This window comes from Tachypleus tridentatus, chromosome 10 (assembly GCF_004210375.1).
Source record: "Tachypleus tridentatus isolate NWPU-2018 chromosome 10, ASM421037v1, whole genome shotgun sequence".
In the NCBI taxonomy this organism is placed as follows: domain Eukaryota; kingdom Metazoa; phylum Arthropoda; class Merostomata; order Xiphosura; family Limulidae; genus Tachypleus; species Tachypleus tridentatus.
Window position 1 is genome coordinate 74,483,840 of NC_134834.1, and position 16,406 is coordinate 74,500,245.

Consider the following 16,406-nt stretch of genomic DNA (forward strand, 5'->3'; position numbering starts at 1 on the left):
TATCATCTTTATTAGCAGTTACCTTCAGCTAACGTTTAAATTAAGATGTTGAAAATATAGCTTACAAGACTTTCTTCTTAATAAATTGTAAAGAATTTTGATCAATTTTTAAAACATAACAAAAATATCAAATAAAAATGTCCATTCCATTCACCGAGTATTTTTCTCTTCTGCTTTTTTCTTCTGTTGCTGGGGGATTTTTTCCTTGTTAGGTTATCGAGTGAATTCACTGGAGTCTGTACTATAAACAGGAACCATGAGCTCCTCAGTAGGCTAACTATTCAATTAAAGAAACTATCCAATATCTATTAAATATATATATATATATATATATCTGTACTTGATTGCTGAAACAAAGTTTACAACAGAGAAACTTTGCTATGTAGACCTTTTTTTGAGTTTAAACAATTGCCAAGTTACAAAAAGCAAACAAACTAGTAGTGGAGAAAACGATAGTCACACCCATTTTATGGGTGCACTATGTCAAAATTCACTAAGTGTTGTAATGTTATCTGCCTGTTACCTTATTTATTTACTTTTTGGTGCTCCCATTCTTTCTTCATGATTATTTATTTAAATTTGTATACTTTTCTCCATAGCTACTAAAACTCAAGAATAACTGGGCTCTAAACCTATCTTTCCTGTTTTCAGTCTAGTGTGTTTGAGCAAAGCCGTGTCAGACTTTGGCTATGGTAGTGCTCGTTTTCACTTAGGAGACTCATATCTTAGGCATCAACTGCTATAATAGAATTACTTTGTTTAACACAAAACACTCTAGTGAGATACAAAGAACTGAAAACGTTGTTGTCAAATGTTTGATCACAGTTAGAACGTATATCTGATCACTCTGATATAGCTGCAGGCTGATCACGTAGCACGTGCGTATAATTAGCAATTATGCAATGACACAGATACAAAAGTGGGTTGTTACTTGGCAACTCACAGAACGTGCTTGTAATAGTAGTATATGGCTACTAGTGTACTGTTAGCTGGTTAGTAATGTTGAAGAATAATTATTATTATCATTTGCTATTATCTATGTTATAAGTAAAATTAAGAAAAACGCTTATAGCTATAGTAACGTAATTCAATGATGCGCGTTTAGATTTGCACAAGGTGAAGGCAGGAAAGAGCAATGCTTTTCCAACAACATTTTTTAACTCTTTGTTTTTTTCTCTATCGACTTTCTCAAGCGCTTTAGTGACTTGTTACTCTGCAGTTTGTTTGTTTACTACTCAACAATGTGTATAAAATACTTGCAAAGTTTTGTTTGCAACGTGTTTGAGAATTTAAATTCTATTAGACATATTGCTCATCTGACCCATTCCTATGGGTCAGTTTTTTCCCATATGTATGCCACTTTTTTGTAATACTACTTTAAACTCGTCCCCTTGTGAGTCACCGGTAAGATTTATAATTTTCTATGCTAAAATCCGACGTTTGATATCCTGTGTTGAACAGAGTGCTAATATTCAATTAGACAGCTTTGCTTTCAAAACAAAAACTTTAGCCTACATAATCATAGCTTAATAAAAAAAATATTCAATTGGAATGATTTTCATTTACCATATTTTCTAAGAATTTTCTAGCAGCATTAAGTAATTACAATTCGCAAATAAATATTTTTATTGTTACTCGCAAGTATTATCTGAAATAAAGAGTACTCGCCGATAGCTGAAATAATGTTAATTTGTAGTTTCTGTGTTTCATCAAAGTCAATAACTACTCAACACTTCAGAGCGCTGTAATCGTTCTAGTGTGATTCGATGTGTATTCGTAAAATGAAAGTGTAAAACGCTAGAGTGTATAAGATGGAGAGGAAAAACTTCATATTTGAGTATTTAACTCAGCGACAGTTTAATGGGTCTCACGTTACTGCGGCAGTACCGGTTCTTCGTCAACGTTTTGCCACAGCAAGTAATCTTTATACAAGAGATCTTTTTGCTCATTACGGCTGTGTTAACGCTATTGAGTTTTCACATGATGGTGAATGGTTAGCTTCAGGTAAATTACTAATACCAATTACATATCTAGTACTAACTTCATAATGCGTCTTGATCGCTGTATTGTGAGGGAAGTTACCGAATTAAAGTGAAAAGTACTGTAACTTTGTAACAGTGCCAGTATCATTAATATATGTACGGACAAGTTCAAAATATTATTACACATATTAAATCAGAAACTCAAAAAATAATATTATTTAGCATTTGAGTTAGTGCAAAACTCGTCTCCATTCTGCTATAGATTTCAATCGCCCGATCCACTCTGTGATAGTCACCGAGTTTTTTGTACAAGTTCTGTTGATATGAATTGTATTTCTATCACTTGAAATTAGCATGGAAGTTTAAACACAACGTTAAAAGTGTAAAAATTAATGAACTATCTGATTGTGATATTTTTATACTAATATCGTTGTTACTATGTCTTCAGTGTTTGTTGCACATGTAATTGGACATTAGTTTCTGAAAGGAGGATGTTGGACATGAGTCAGTAGATCATAAATTAGATTTGAAGAACATTTTGGCTGTAGATTTACTGATAAGATATGGACTCTGTCTGATTTTAAACATTTCACCAAACAATTTATAAAATTGCTTGTAGATACAGGATTTGTTCATTTTGGTTTTAATTTTGTGCAAAGCTATTTTTCAATATTTACCACAGAATTCTTAATGCCAAAGTGTTGCTAATATCTGAATATAAAAACAGAAGATAGTATTTATAAAGTTCAACAATCAGCAGAGGTAAGGCTTAGCATCAACAAATAGTTATTTTTGTTTATTGCTCTGGAGCCAGCCATCAAATTAATGGTTTGTTTTCATACTATTTATTACTATTAACCATGTTTTTGCCTTTGACTAACCTCAGAGTAAAGACATAGCCCAAAAAATTAGATGGAATATTCATTTTTATAAAAATATATAGGAAATCCCTATAATAATAATAATAGAGGGGAAATATTATAATAGAGAGGGGAAATACTCATAATATTTTCAGTTATTCAGAATGATTTTCTAAACCAAATGATCACATAACCAGTTTAAAAGTATTCCACATTAAATTTATTGAAAAAACATTGACATAGATGTGGTTTTCCCAAGTTGAAGTGAGGGTTTAATTAGTAAGAGTGATTATTGCATGACCTCAACTATTTCCAAAACTTAAGCTTATATTTTCCTGTCTCTGTAAAGAAATCAAAAGACTTGTGTTGCTGATACTCCAGGTCATCTTGTGAATTTTCTTGAGATCACCTCTTCAAGTTTTATCCTTCTTTTCACAAGAAAAAATAGTTATGAGACCTTAATCTATTCTTACAAGATAATCAGCCATTCTAACTACAGCACTGTCCAAATAACACTTTTCTGGGAGAAATTACTTGTTATTTAGATGATGGACATAATTTGCACTTATTTTATTTTGATTTTTTTAGAGGTTTTTGATAAAGTGATACCTAGATGATGAATAAAATAAAATTACAATTGATTGGGTTGAAAAAAAACCACAATTAATTACATTAATGAGGTTAAATATGATAAAGTAAAAAGTTATCAAAAGAACCGAGTAAAACTGAATCTTAGCTATCAGTGGTATGACTCAAAAAATCAGTGCTTTGGCCTTTACATTTTCTTATTTACATTATCTAAATTTGTTGGCATTAAAATCTTGGGTATTTTTAGTTTGATTAAGGATTTTGTGGTACTAAATGATAGCGTTGATCAACTGGTAAATTCAGCTCATCCTAATTTTAGTCCCTCAAGCCATAAAAGTAGAAAAAATGCTCTTTTGCTAGCACTAGCAGTAAAGACAATGCAAGTTTAGAGCCTGTTTATAACAAAGCAAGAAGTAATTATTTCTTTACATAAATCATTAGTTAGGCTGAGCATAGAATACTACTGATAGTTTTTTGTCTCAAAATCTCCATAACTAACTGACCAAATAACTCCATAATTGATATTGACTTTATGATAGAAATGGTAGGACTTAGAAACACAAATATACATTTTGGTAGGTATGAATCATCTTCTAAGGATTTATTTATTTGGATGTGTTGCCTTTAAATGGAGTACATTTAAGGGAGGTTAAATGAAAGCTTGATAAATAGCTGAATGATAAGGTTTGGCTTTGAGTGTTTTATTTTGAAGTGAATGAGATGACCTTGATAGATCAACAGGTCCCTCATATGAACACTGTGTGTTATTGAAAAAGAGGTCAAAGAGGGCTTGCTATAGTGTCTGCAGGAATGGAAGTGTTATAATACAATGATAAATTACAATCTTTTAACTTATTTTACCTTGAAGAAAAAAAGGGGTAAGAGCTGGTCTATTGAAATACAAAAGTGTTATCTAGGTTATCTCTTTGACTTAATGCTGAAGTCCAAAAACAATAGGATAAAAACATATGAGTTTATAATTTAGAAAATACATGCTAAACCCTAGTATGTCAATTTTATTTTTTAACAAGGTAATCAGTTTATAGAATGAGCTTCAGTGTAGGCTGGTATCTGAAAAATTTACAAAGCGAATCAAGGATTTCCTGAAAACTAAAGAGTGGGTAAATTTACTCTTCTTTTCTTGTGAATGACTGTACAAGGACAGCCTTCTTGGACCAAATCATCTTGTCTTGTTCATGTTAAACTTGAATACAAAAAATATTTGGGAATCTATATCCAACAACTTTGAATAAGTCTTTGGCCAAGCATGGACAGGTGATTACAACTCTTGACTCACAATCTGAAAGTCATGGATTTGAAGCTCTGTCTCATCAATCATGCTTGACTTTTCAGCCATGGTGCCATTATAAAGTGATGATCAATCCCACTATTTATGGGTAAAATAGTGACCCAAGAGTATTGTTTGCTTGTTTATTTGTTTGTTATAGAACAAAGTCAAGTTAAGCTATCTTATGCATCTGCAGTGGAAAATAGAAAGCTGGATTTTAGCATTGTTAGTCTATAAACTTACAAGGTATACAGTAGTTAGTTTCAAAACTTCAATACTGCAGATATCTAATTGGCAAAATTAAATGTTAAGGCTTCCAGCACAATACTCGTGTCTGGCATGGCCAAGTGTTAAGGTGCTCGACTTGTAACCCAAAGATTGTGGGTTCGAATCTCTGTCACACCAAACATGCTCACATTTCTGCCATGGGGGCATTATAATGTGATGGTCAATTCCATTATTAGTTGGTAAAAGAGTAGTCCAATAGCTGGTTGGAATAGGTTGAGGATTGGGAGATTAAAAGTTGTTAAAGAAACAGGATTGGACATAGTTTTTCTCAATGTTTTTTAAGAGAAGTCACTGGTTGGATATGTGAGCCTTTCCCTCATTTTTGGTGTGATTAACCAGTGCTCTGAAGGGCTGATAATTAGATTTTTACTTTTGCAAAACTTTAAATTTAATGAATAAAGAAGTTTGTAGGTTCATAATAGATGAATGCAATTTTAAATTAAAAGTTTAAAGGGTACATTTTGATGGGGAGTTTGGGGGACCAACTGTACTTGGTGGCTTACTCTCATTTTAAATACAACAGAAATATATGAATCAACATTGTAGTTTGTAGCTCATTGTATTGGCTTGGGTTCAAGATAATGTTACTGACTAGAAGTTTTCAATATATTTAATGAGTCGGATATATAACATTCATTGTCACAGCATCATGGAATAAAAATCTTGAATGTCCATTCTCTCAGAAGAGCTAGATTCTCAAATCCAATTCTGATGTATAAATGTGCGGGTGATGCAGATACCACTATACATGCATACAAGAAAATAACGTCAGTGAGATGATGATAAACATTATACATCCATTCAGGAGAAATTGCAATCTTTCAGGTCATATACTGGGGTGTTTTGTCATAAAATATATACACATTTAACCAGACAATCAGTTTAACGTTTTAACTTTAAAAAAAAAAATACATCTTTAAACTAACACATCTTTGGAGTAATGGGCTCTTGGACTAATAGACTGTCACCAATTTTGGCAGATGCTGAAGGGCTGAAAACTTATGCTGCTTCTATTTCTAGAGGGTGTGATAGAAGTTTCCCTGTAAATTATAGGCTAGTATTTTACAGGAGTTCCTGTGAGGAATTATTTATTTCATGATAAAGGATGAGCACACATTCTTACTTTTTCCAAGGGTAGGTGTGAAAAGTCACTGATGTTTCATATGATTCATTGCTGTCCATAGGTTATGTTAAAGTTATTCTATGTTTATACAAACTGTAGTGAAGGTGTGTGCATGCTTGCATATTAAAGGCTACTTCTGAATGAAAAGTATTTTTTCCACAACCTCCAAAGTCTGGGATTGATATTAACTTATTAAAGATTATGGGAAGTGTTCTGCATTTACCCTTTTACAGTTGTACTAACTCTGAGAATGTATTATGTACTCTTGTGATACTGACAAATTACATTGGTATGTTAAAGATGAATTAGATAAGTACATGTTCCTGTTTAACTGTTAATTAGTTTACATCTTAAAGGCAGATATTTTGATCTACAACAGTGTCTTGATATCATTATTCCACTAAATTAGTAATCAAAACTTGAGTTCCTATAGTAAGTGACAAACTATGCCCTTGTTATCTCAATATAAACCCCAACCTCTCCGCGAGTTGTACAGGAAATCCTACTCTTTACTAATATTGCATTTTATTCCTGTATATTTGCCTTCCACTTCTTCTGTTCTTCAAAGTTATTTTATTTATCTACTGAATTTGTTCAGGCAGTAAGTTTTAACAGTGTGAAATATTAAAAAACTAACCTTTCTTGACTGACTGGAATTTGTGATATCTAACTCACTGTAGTTTCCTGATGTTTACCTACACAGAAACTAGTTTCAAGCTTCAGTCACCAGAATTTCAATCCACAGACTTCATTATGGTACTGTGTACCAACAATAACTACAGTTTCTTTTTCAGAGACTTTGACATTATCAGGCTTTTTGTAGTTATTAAATTATAAGTTGAAATATTAATTGTATTTCTTCTTTATTTAAAGTAATAACTTAGCATCAATTTTGAATAAAATTTAAAGTAACATGAAAAATAAAAGTAAATTAATATCGAAAAACAAATAACCAGAGTAACATAATATAAATCTTGGACTTGTATTGAATAAAGTTATGTTTTCTAGTATTGGATATTTCATAGATATGGTAGTCATAAGAACTTCAACAATTTATTTTTTTAAGCTTGGAAACAGAAATTACTTATAGCTTGGAAGTTATCTTTATCTTCTTTCATCATTGGGAAATAATGAAAATTAAAACAAATGATGACTACAAATTCTATTCCTTTTCCTGGTGTCCCGGCATGGCTAAGCATGTTAAGGCGTGCGACTCGTAATCTGAGTGTTGTGGGTTCGCATCCCCGTTGCACCAAACATGCTCACCCTATCAGCTGTGGGGGTGTTATAAAGTGACAGTTAATCCTACTATTCATTGGTAAAAGAGTAGCCCAAGAGTTGGCAGTGGGTGGTGATGACTAGCTGCCTCTCTCTAGTCTTACACTGCTAAATTAGAGATGGCTAGTGCAGATAGCCCTCCAATAGCTTTACGCAAAATTCAAAACAAACCTTTTCCTGGTAATTTTTTACCATTATTTCATTGTACTACTTTTTTTAGAACCTGTTGCTTTTCCCTACATTTATTCATAGTAGGTTACTTTAATGTGTGTGTTTCATGATGTATGATGATTGCTTTGAGGTGATTGAAACTTGTGTAAAAATATTCATTGCAGTAGAGAAACTGTAAAACAAGAATAACAATGAAAAGCTTTTGCAAATTAAGTCTTCTATAAAATTAGAAATAGTGTTGCTTATTCTTGGGTGATTTTTGCAAACATTCATTCACAAATTTTTATTTTTAGTGTAGGCCTGAAAAACACATTCCACAATTTGTCATGTGTTGTTTTAATTTTTGAGTTAGTTGTTAAAAATATTTGAATATGAAAAATGTAAGGTATGTGAGTGTGTATATTTATTCAATGGAATTATTTAAAGCTGGTATTGAAAATTGCAATATATTATAAATAAATTGTAAAATTACCATATCTTGTAAAGGTACTTATAATGTAATAAAGGGTTTTCATAACCCTCGTGCTTTTCTAATGTGTGTAAAATATGAAGTGCAGTAATAGTATTAAAAACCAAGCAAACATTTATTGTGTGATATCTAATGAAAATTAATATTTTTATAATAGAATTGGTCAGATTTTATGACTAACCCTTTGAAATTTTTCTAGAGAAGCTAGTTAGTGTTCTAACTAGATATCCAGTTATGTTAAATGCACTATATCTTGGAATGATATAGATGGATAAAATGTGTCGTGATGACATGTGAATAGAAAATATATATTGTCCATAACTAGTGCAAAATACATTTTTTATTTAGGTGTATTTAAGTAAGCCGTTCTAAATTTTTGTGTAGCTGCTGTGCTAATAAAATTATTTTAAATTGGATGTATAAATAGCATACACTTGCTATTTATAGCAATACTTCCAATACTCTAGCTTAGATGAAGGCTACTTTACACATGATTGTTACCTAGTGCTTGCCCTTGTTTTTGTGTTATGCTCTCTAGGAACAAGGTCATACTTAATCCCTGATGTGTGGTACAGAGACTTGTACATATTAGTATGATTTGGGAGTTTGTATTTTTTAATGTTTGTTAGGAATGATTTTTGATGTAGTTAACCTAATAGCCTCATTCTGTCTTCATTGTTTTATTTTTACATTCTTGTTTCTGCTTTAGCCTTGTGCGACCTTTATAGTTTACGACCTGCTTCTCATCCAATATCTAACAGACCTATCTAGAAAGACAAATTGGCCAGTTGAAAGTAAAACATACCCATTACAACATGAATAAATATGACTTGTTTTTAAATTTTGGTTCTATCTTTGGCTGTCCACACTTGAACATATTCTCCATAACATGTTTTGCAAATACAAAATACCTTCTGGTAGATTATGATATCAATGTGGTTGATACCACAGGCAAGAGTTACCGAGCTACATTTCAGTGTTGTGGTCAAAGATTTGTTAATTTTAAATGTATTATTTTTCAGTGTGATGTTAGTGCTATAATGTTTGTAAATAATGTTAAAACATTACACTGTCTGAGACCATGTAGAATGTACACTGGAGAGGAGGAAGCTGCAGTTGAGGCAGGGATATTTATGATATAATAGTATACTAAAGACTGAGTGGTCTTTTATTGAACCAAGAGCTTTGGTCAGCTGTATTAAGAGCCATGCTCATATTGTTGATTCTCCCAGAATCTAGAGGCTTGATAAGCTAAGAGTATGGCTGTGTAGCCAGTATTGTTGCTTTCTGCATATAAAGCAACAGTATAGTATTGACAAGAATAATGTTATATTCATATGAGAATACTACTGAAAAGAATAATGGTAGAGAACAGTTTTGACATGAATACTATTATATGTATGTCAGGATAGTGCCAACAAGGACACTTGTATGTGTGTTGAAATAGTGTTGATTGTGCTTATGAATGTAATAGCATGTACTTTTTACGATAGTATAATATTACATGCTTGTCAAGATAATTGTTATCAAGAATGATGTTATACATGCCAAAATAGTGCTAACAAGGTTAAATGCTTTCTAATATAGTGTATTAGTAGAGATAATGTTACAGGTACGACAAGCTAGCGCATACATGCACGTATAAATGTATGTCAGGTGCTAATACAGATGATATTTGCCTTTATGTTTTCTGAATTTATGTTTATCATCTTGTATAATTATCTTCTGAAACTGTTAAGTGTTTAATATTTGTTAGTAATACACATCAAACATTATATTATGATTTTAAATTTCATTCTTTTTTTATGCATGACTAGTTATGAATCAAAAAATTAATAAAAAAATAGGTTTTTAAATCTACACCTTTTGAGGTATGAACAAATCTGACATTCTAATGTGTAATTTGAAAATCGAAGTGAAAAAGTAATTGCTTAGGTGCATTCTGCTAATTCACCTGATTATGTTTTGTTTCTTTGTATGTGGAACACTTATGTTTTGATGTTATAGATATAGATCAAATAACTAAAACACTTCTTGGTAAGTTTCTGTTTGTTTACATATAATTAAGTACTGTTATGTTAATGATAATACAAGTTTTTGAAATTACTATGATATGTGGTTTTTAAGTTACTTTGTATTTAATAAGTGTCTGTGTTTAATTTGTTAGAAGGTCCTGCTCATATAGAACCAACTGAACATGCAACTTTATAAATAAATGTGAATTTATCCTGATAACTGTTTTACGTACATTTGCATTGAAAACTTGTGTATTACCTGTTTTGTACAGTACATTATTCTATAGAGTGTTGAGTCAAAGGCAAGCTTTGTTTAATACATTACTTGTGGATTGTGTAGCTGTTAAATATATGTAGTTTCATGCATGATCAAAATGAAAATGCCTCTTTATGTCTTATAATTGATTCTGAATATAACCAGTACCTCTGGAAACAAAACATTAAAAAGGTGTACATTAAGCAGGCTGGCAGTGGTTTTATGGTCTTAATTTTCAAGTTCTGTAGTAATTCCTGTAAGCTGAATAAAAAAAAATTTTTGTTCATCACATTTAGATTTTTCACAAAACATCATATATACTTTTACATAAGTGAATCATTGAAATTGGGCCACATTTTCTTGTGCTTAAATGTTGCAAAGTACTACCTGTAGATTACTGTAGACCAATCATTACGAGTCTTGTTCATCATTCTAGAACTCATAAGAAACTTGCCACTGGTATTTAAATGGTTAACAGGCCACTCGACATGTTATTTCTGGATAGTGTTTTTTGTATTTGTGCACTTTGATATATTTTTTTCATTTCAGCATTATTTATTTGTTGCTATAGCAACAAAAGGTTGTGTAAATGACCAAAAAACATATTCTTTGTGGTGAATCTGTTGTAAAGAAGCAAAGGCAAAACATTACAAAATTTGTCAAAAAAGTGTATTACACATATTTTGAAATAAAGCTTAGGGACCAATACAAGTCATTGGCTCTGCACAAAGTTTGCACTGTTTGTATCAAACAGATGAGATAATGGACTAAAGGTGAGAAAAAGTCTTTGCCTTTTGGAATTCCAGTGGTCTGGTGTGACCCTAGAAATCATGGATGTGACTGCTTTTTTTTGATCTTGTAACATACAAGGACACAACTCTCAAAATAAAAAGGAAATTTCTTCTCTGAACATAATCTGCTATAAGACCTGTTTCTCATGGACCTGATGTACCTATATCTATTCCACTAGAGACTGTTGATACAATTTATCTGATTCTGAATCTGATATCAATAAAAATTATGATATGGATTGTTTTCAACCTGAAATGTCTAGTGAATTGCAGCTTTTCACACAAGGTGAAATTAATGATTTGGTGAGAGATTTGGACTTTCTAAAGGATTCAACAAAGATTTCAGGGTTTAGACTTTGGGCTAAAACTTACTTTTTTCAAGGATATCACTAGTATACAGAAATAAGAAAGAGTTTATACCATGTTTTCCAAAAGATGGTTCACTGGTTTAGTGCAATAATATTGCTGAATTAATACCAATAGTAGGAGCTGTGGTCTGTGAACCAAGTAACTGGATATTGTTCATTGATTACTCCAAAAGAAGTCTAAAAGGTTTTCTCATTTAAGGTAGTAACACATATACATCTGTTCCTGTTGCTCATTAGGTTCTCTTGAAGGAAATGTACAAAAATCTCAAACTTTCTGATGAGGTCAAATACAACAAATATGGTTGAATATGTTGTGGAGATTTGTGTCCTTTGTATGTTGTTAGGTAAATAAATTGGTTTTACAAATTGTTTGTTTTTTGTATGAATGGGACAGCAAAGCACAAAATTAACACTTGATAAACCAGCATTTGTCTTGCAAAGTTAGCCTGATACCAGGATTGAAAACATTGTGAGCATGAAAGTTTGACACATAGAAAATCCTATTGTTTTCACATAAAACTGAGTTTAATGAAGCAGTTTTTAAAGGCCTTAGACAAAGAGGTGACTGTTTTAATTAACTGGACAATTTCCAGCTCTTTCAGAAGCAAAGCTTAAAGAAGGGATTTTTGTTGGATGTCAGATTAGGAAATTGACTTCAGATGAACTGTATGAAAAGATAAAAGTTGAAAAAGAAATGTGGATTGCCTTTAAATATGTCATTGGCAAATTATGAAAATACTGTGAATACCATATTTGATACATTAAAAGAGCTATGGTGTTCATTTGTTACACTTGTATATAGACTATTTTCCTGAAAATCTTGGTGTTGTTAACGAAGAACAAGGGAAATGAAAGGGAAGTATCAGGGAAGGTGGAACATCATCATGATGGCTGTTTACTGTGGGTCACTTAAATGAGATGCTTCAGATGCAGTACATAAAAGAAAGACCAAAACACACAGCTTTGAGATTAAAAGATATAGCTATCATACAAAATCATGGTGAATGAGGATGCATGTTCATTTAACATCAGTGTTCTTTTTCTTCTCTTTGTTTGTATTTTTGTCAAAAAACATAATAATAAATGTTCATTGGGGTAAACAAAATAATAATTTGGTTTAAGTAAGAGTTTTTTCTTTCCTGATTTGTAAAAAAAATCCTTATATGATGGATAAAATAGAGAATGTTTTCCCTGATGCCTGGTGTCAGGGTATTGCCCTACCTTTTTCTTAGCCTGGGAAGGATCCCAAGATTCCTTTAAACTACTGTCCAATTGCTTTGACAAGCTGTCTATAAGAACTTAGAGAGGATGGTTAATGCTCTTCAAACAACCTCCTCTCGTCTACCCAGTGTGAGTTCCGACTTCAGAGCTTCCCCATGGATCACCTGATTTGACTTGAAACGTCAATCAGAGAGGCTTTTCTCAAACGACAACATCTTGTATCAATATTCTTTGACATTGAGAAGGCTTATGATACAACATGAATGCATGGCATGTTGTGAGACTTCCATATATATGGGTTACTTGGCCATTTGCCCATATTTGTTAATATTTTAATGGACGGGAGATTCCAAGTTTGTGTGGGCTCGACACTTTCCCTTCTTTTCTACAGGAACTTGGAGTCCCTCAGAGCTGTTCTGAGTGTCACACTTTTCAGTATAAAAATTAATGCCATCACTGAACAACTCCTCATTATTGCAAATGTGCTCTATGTCGACGACTTTCACATCTCATGTCGGTCGGCGAACATGAGGTATATTGAGCGGCAGCTACAGACTGCCCTCAGTCATTTACTGAAGTGGACCACAGCAAATGGCTTTAACTTCTCTCTTTCTAAAACTGTTTGCTTGCACTTTTGCTGCCAACGGGGTATTCACCCTGATTCTGAACTTTGTATTGATGAAGTTATGCTGCCTATGGTCCCTGAAACAAAGTTCTTGGGGCTTATCTTTGACTGTAAGCTGGCCTTTATACCACACAGCTATGAGTCAAATGTACAAGAGCATTGAACAACATCTGTGTCTTCTCTTCCACCATTTGGGGAGCGGATCAACGTTCTGTGCTAATGATATATCGTGCTCTTATTCAATCGAAACTTGACTATGGATCACTGGTCTGTGGCTCTGCCAGACCATTGGCCTTGAAGATGCTAAATCCTATTCATCATCAATGACTTCGGCTCTGCACTGGGGTTTTGCACTTCTCCAGTTCAGAGCTTATACTTAGTCTCATGAACCTTCTTTGCACCTCTGCTGTTTGCAACTGTCTTTACTTTTTTGCTTTGAAACTTCATTCCTTACCAAAGCATCTCACCTGGGGTTGTGTTTTCCTTCCTCAGTGGGCCATACTTTTTCAGAATAGATGGTCTGCCATTGTTTCTTTTGGCCTTCATATCCAGGTGCAGTTGGATGAATTGGGTCTGTCCTTGGATAACATTGCTGTATCCACTGGTCAGCCCATCCCACCATGGCTTCTTTCAGTCCCCAATTGTGATCTATCTTTAAGTCATCTGAGAAAAGCAGACATTCCTGATTGGAAATACTGTCTGATATTTGCTGAACATCTCTCGAACCATCCTTCCATTCTTTTTTTATACAGTTGGTTCGAAACCAGGTGACTGTGTGGGCTCTGCCATGGTTTGTTGTTGTTCAGTGGTTGCATGCAGAATCCCCTCTACAGCTTCTATGTTCACTGCTGAACTGTATGCTATTTCTCTTGCCCTGGATCACATAGAAGCTAAGCAGTATTTAAACTGCACTGTTTATACTGACTCGCTTAGTTCTCTACTGGCTCTGGAATTACCTCACATTAGTTCACATCCTGTTCTCGCTGATATTCGAAACCAGCTGGCTCATTTTCTTTAACATCTTCTTCTATCCAGTTTTTCTGGATACTGGGCCACATTGGTATTCGTGGGAATGAACTTGCCAACACTGCTGCTAAGTCTATCTGCTCTGGCACTATCACTATCACCATTGTGCCTGTCCCATACATGGATGATGGTCCTGTATTCAAGGCCCGGCTCCATGCAAGGTGGCAGTCAACTTGGAGTGAACAACGTGAAAATAAGCTTCTCCAAATAAAACCCTATATTAGACGCTGGCTGTCTTGCTTCCGTAAGGATCGGAAAGAGGAAGTTCTAACTAGACAACGCATTGATCAGTTTTTTACTTCATCATTTTTTTTTTATCTGGAACTGATGCACTAGTGTGTAGTTTGTGTAACACTCAGATCACAATAAGCCACATTTTACTTTCTTGTTGTTATGACTCCCAACAACAGCACCATTTTAAACATGTTCTTTCCCAAGGTTTGTCCATAACGTTAGACAATGTTATTGGTGATGGTGACACTGTCCACCTTGGTAATGTTTTTAGCTCTTTAAAGGTCATTAATCTTTTTAATGCCATTTAAGTTTTTTAATTTATACATTACACCTTTTTAATGTGGCTCCCTTTTAAAAATCACAGTTCATGTAGTTTGATTTGAAATTAGAAACTGGCCGTAACATTAAATAACTCGAAACCAGGACTGGAAAGGTCAAATTTAGGTGACTAACACTGTTGTTTGAACTACCTGTTAGTCATTCTGGCGAGTTATTATTATAATTTTGCTACACGTCTTTTAAAACCTTTTTATTACTTTCCTTTTTGAAAATGGCCATAACGTCCATTAACACGGAACCAGGACTGGAAAGGCCAACTTCAGGTGACTGACAGTGGTTTATGTACTTACCTGTTAGTTTTCCTGACAAGTTATGATTATAACAGTTACACTACAGAAAGTCCTTTACAACTTGAATTATTGTAGTTTATTCTTGACGTTGTAGACTAGATGTAAACATTGGTTTTATGCTATTTATGTTTTTTTTTCACAAATTTTACTAAATTTACTTTTAACTTTTTGCCAGATGTTTGGTGCAGACAGCCTAGCTGCTTTGCCATAAAACACTTAATAAACCAACCAATCATTATTCAAAACTATAGTAGTTTTGACAGGTTATGCATGTGTTACAAACAATTATGGATAATTCTATCAGGTTAACCTTATTATTTCTAATATCCACAACCAAGGAAAACAAATTTATGCTCTTAAACATTGTATTCATAGTTTCTTAACTCCTTAAACCTTAGCAGACTCTATCATCTGGCAAAAATGCCAATTTACTCATCAGATGATAACATTTGTCTATTTGGCTGAAAACTAATTCAAACCATGTTATTATTCGTAAAATTAAGAAAATTCAAGTTTTATAAGATATGGTGATAATTATTAGGAAATTATATGTATAGTTCTGACAGAACATGTAAAAATTTTACAGGTGTTAAGAAACTATGCTCTGTTTTTAGTGTGTCAGTAACCTTGTTATGATCATGGGTCTGAAACTGTACATAGTATGCAAAGTTCAGCTTCTTCAGTGTTAAATATGTCTAGGGGGAAATGCTATAGGCTGTGCTTGTAGAGGTTTGTTTTGGTATTTAGTCAGAAGTAGGTTTTTAAAACAATTTGATTTTATAAAACACTATATAGGAAAGAGTGGTTATTAATTATGATTTTCTTAATCATTTATCAAATAATCAGTGCATGATTTAATCAATTTATCTGCTATTGTGAACCATTTATTTAGCTCAGCACCATATATTTTACGTTGGCATTTGAGTGAAGTCAAGTTGATGAGATGCTAAATTAGTAAACTGAATTTTTTTAAAAAGTTGTTTACTTGTAAAGTTAGGCTTGCTGCTAATTAAGTAAAATTGTGGAATTTTCACTAACCTAGATCTTGAAGAAATAAAACTTATTACATCACTAAGTGAATTGGACTTTTCTGTTTTATTTTTTTTTCACTGAATAATCAAACAGAACCCTTGTAGCAATGGAAACTGATAATTACAATAATTTTTTTTTGCTTTCAACTTAAAATTTTCTATA

The 16,406-nt window shown here is 32.9% G+C and overlaps 1 protein-coding gene across 1 annotated transcript in view; it reads left to right on the forward strand.

The window, feature by feature from the left end:
- Window positions 1-1,692: 1,692 nt before the first annotated feature.
- Window positions 1,693-16,406, forward strand: part of LOC143229592 (DDB1- and CUL4-associated factor 5-like) — a 36,529-nt gene continuing 21,815 nt past the window's right edge. Inside the window, exon 1 of the mRNA XM_076462152.1 lies at window positions 1,693-2,004. Within this exon, the coding sequence (XP_076318267.1) occupies window positions 1,812-2,004 (193 nt within the window). The 5' untranslated portion in view covers window positions 1,693-1,811. The remainder of the gene's footprint in view (window positions 2,005-16,406) is intronic.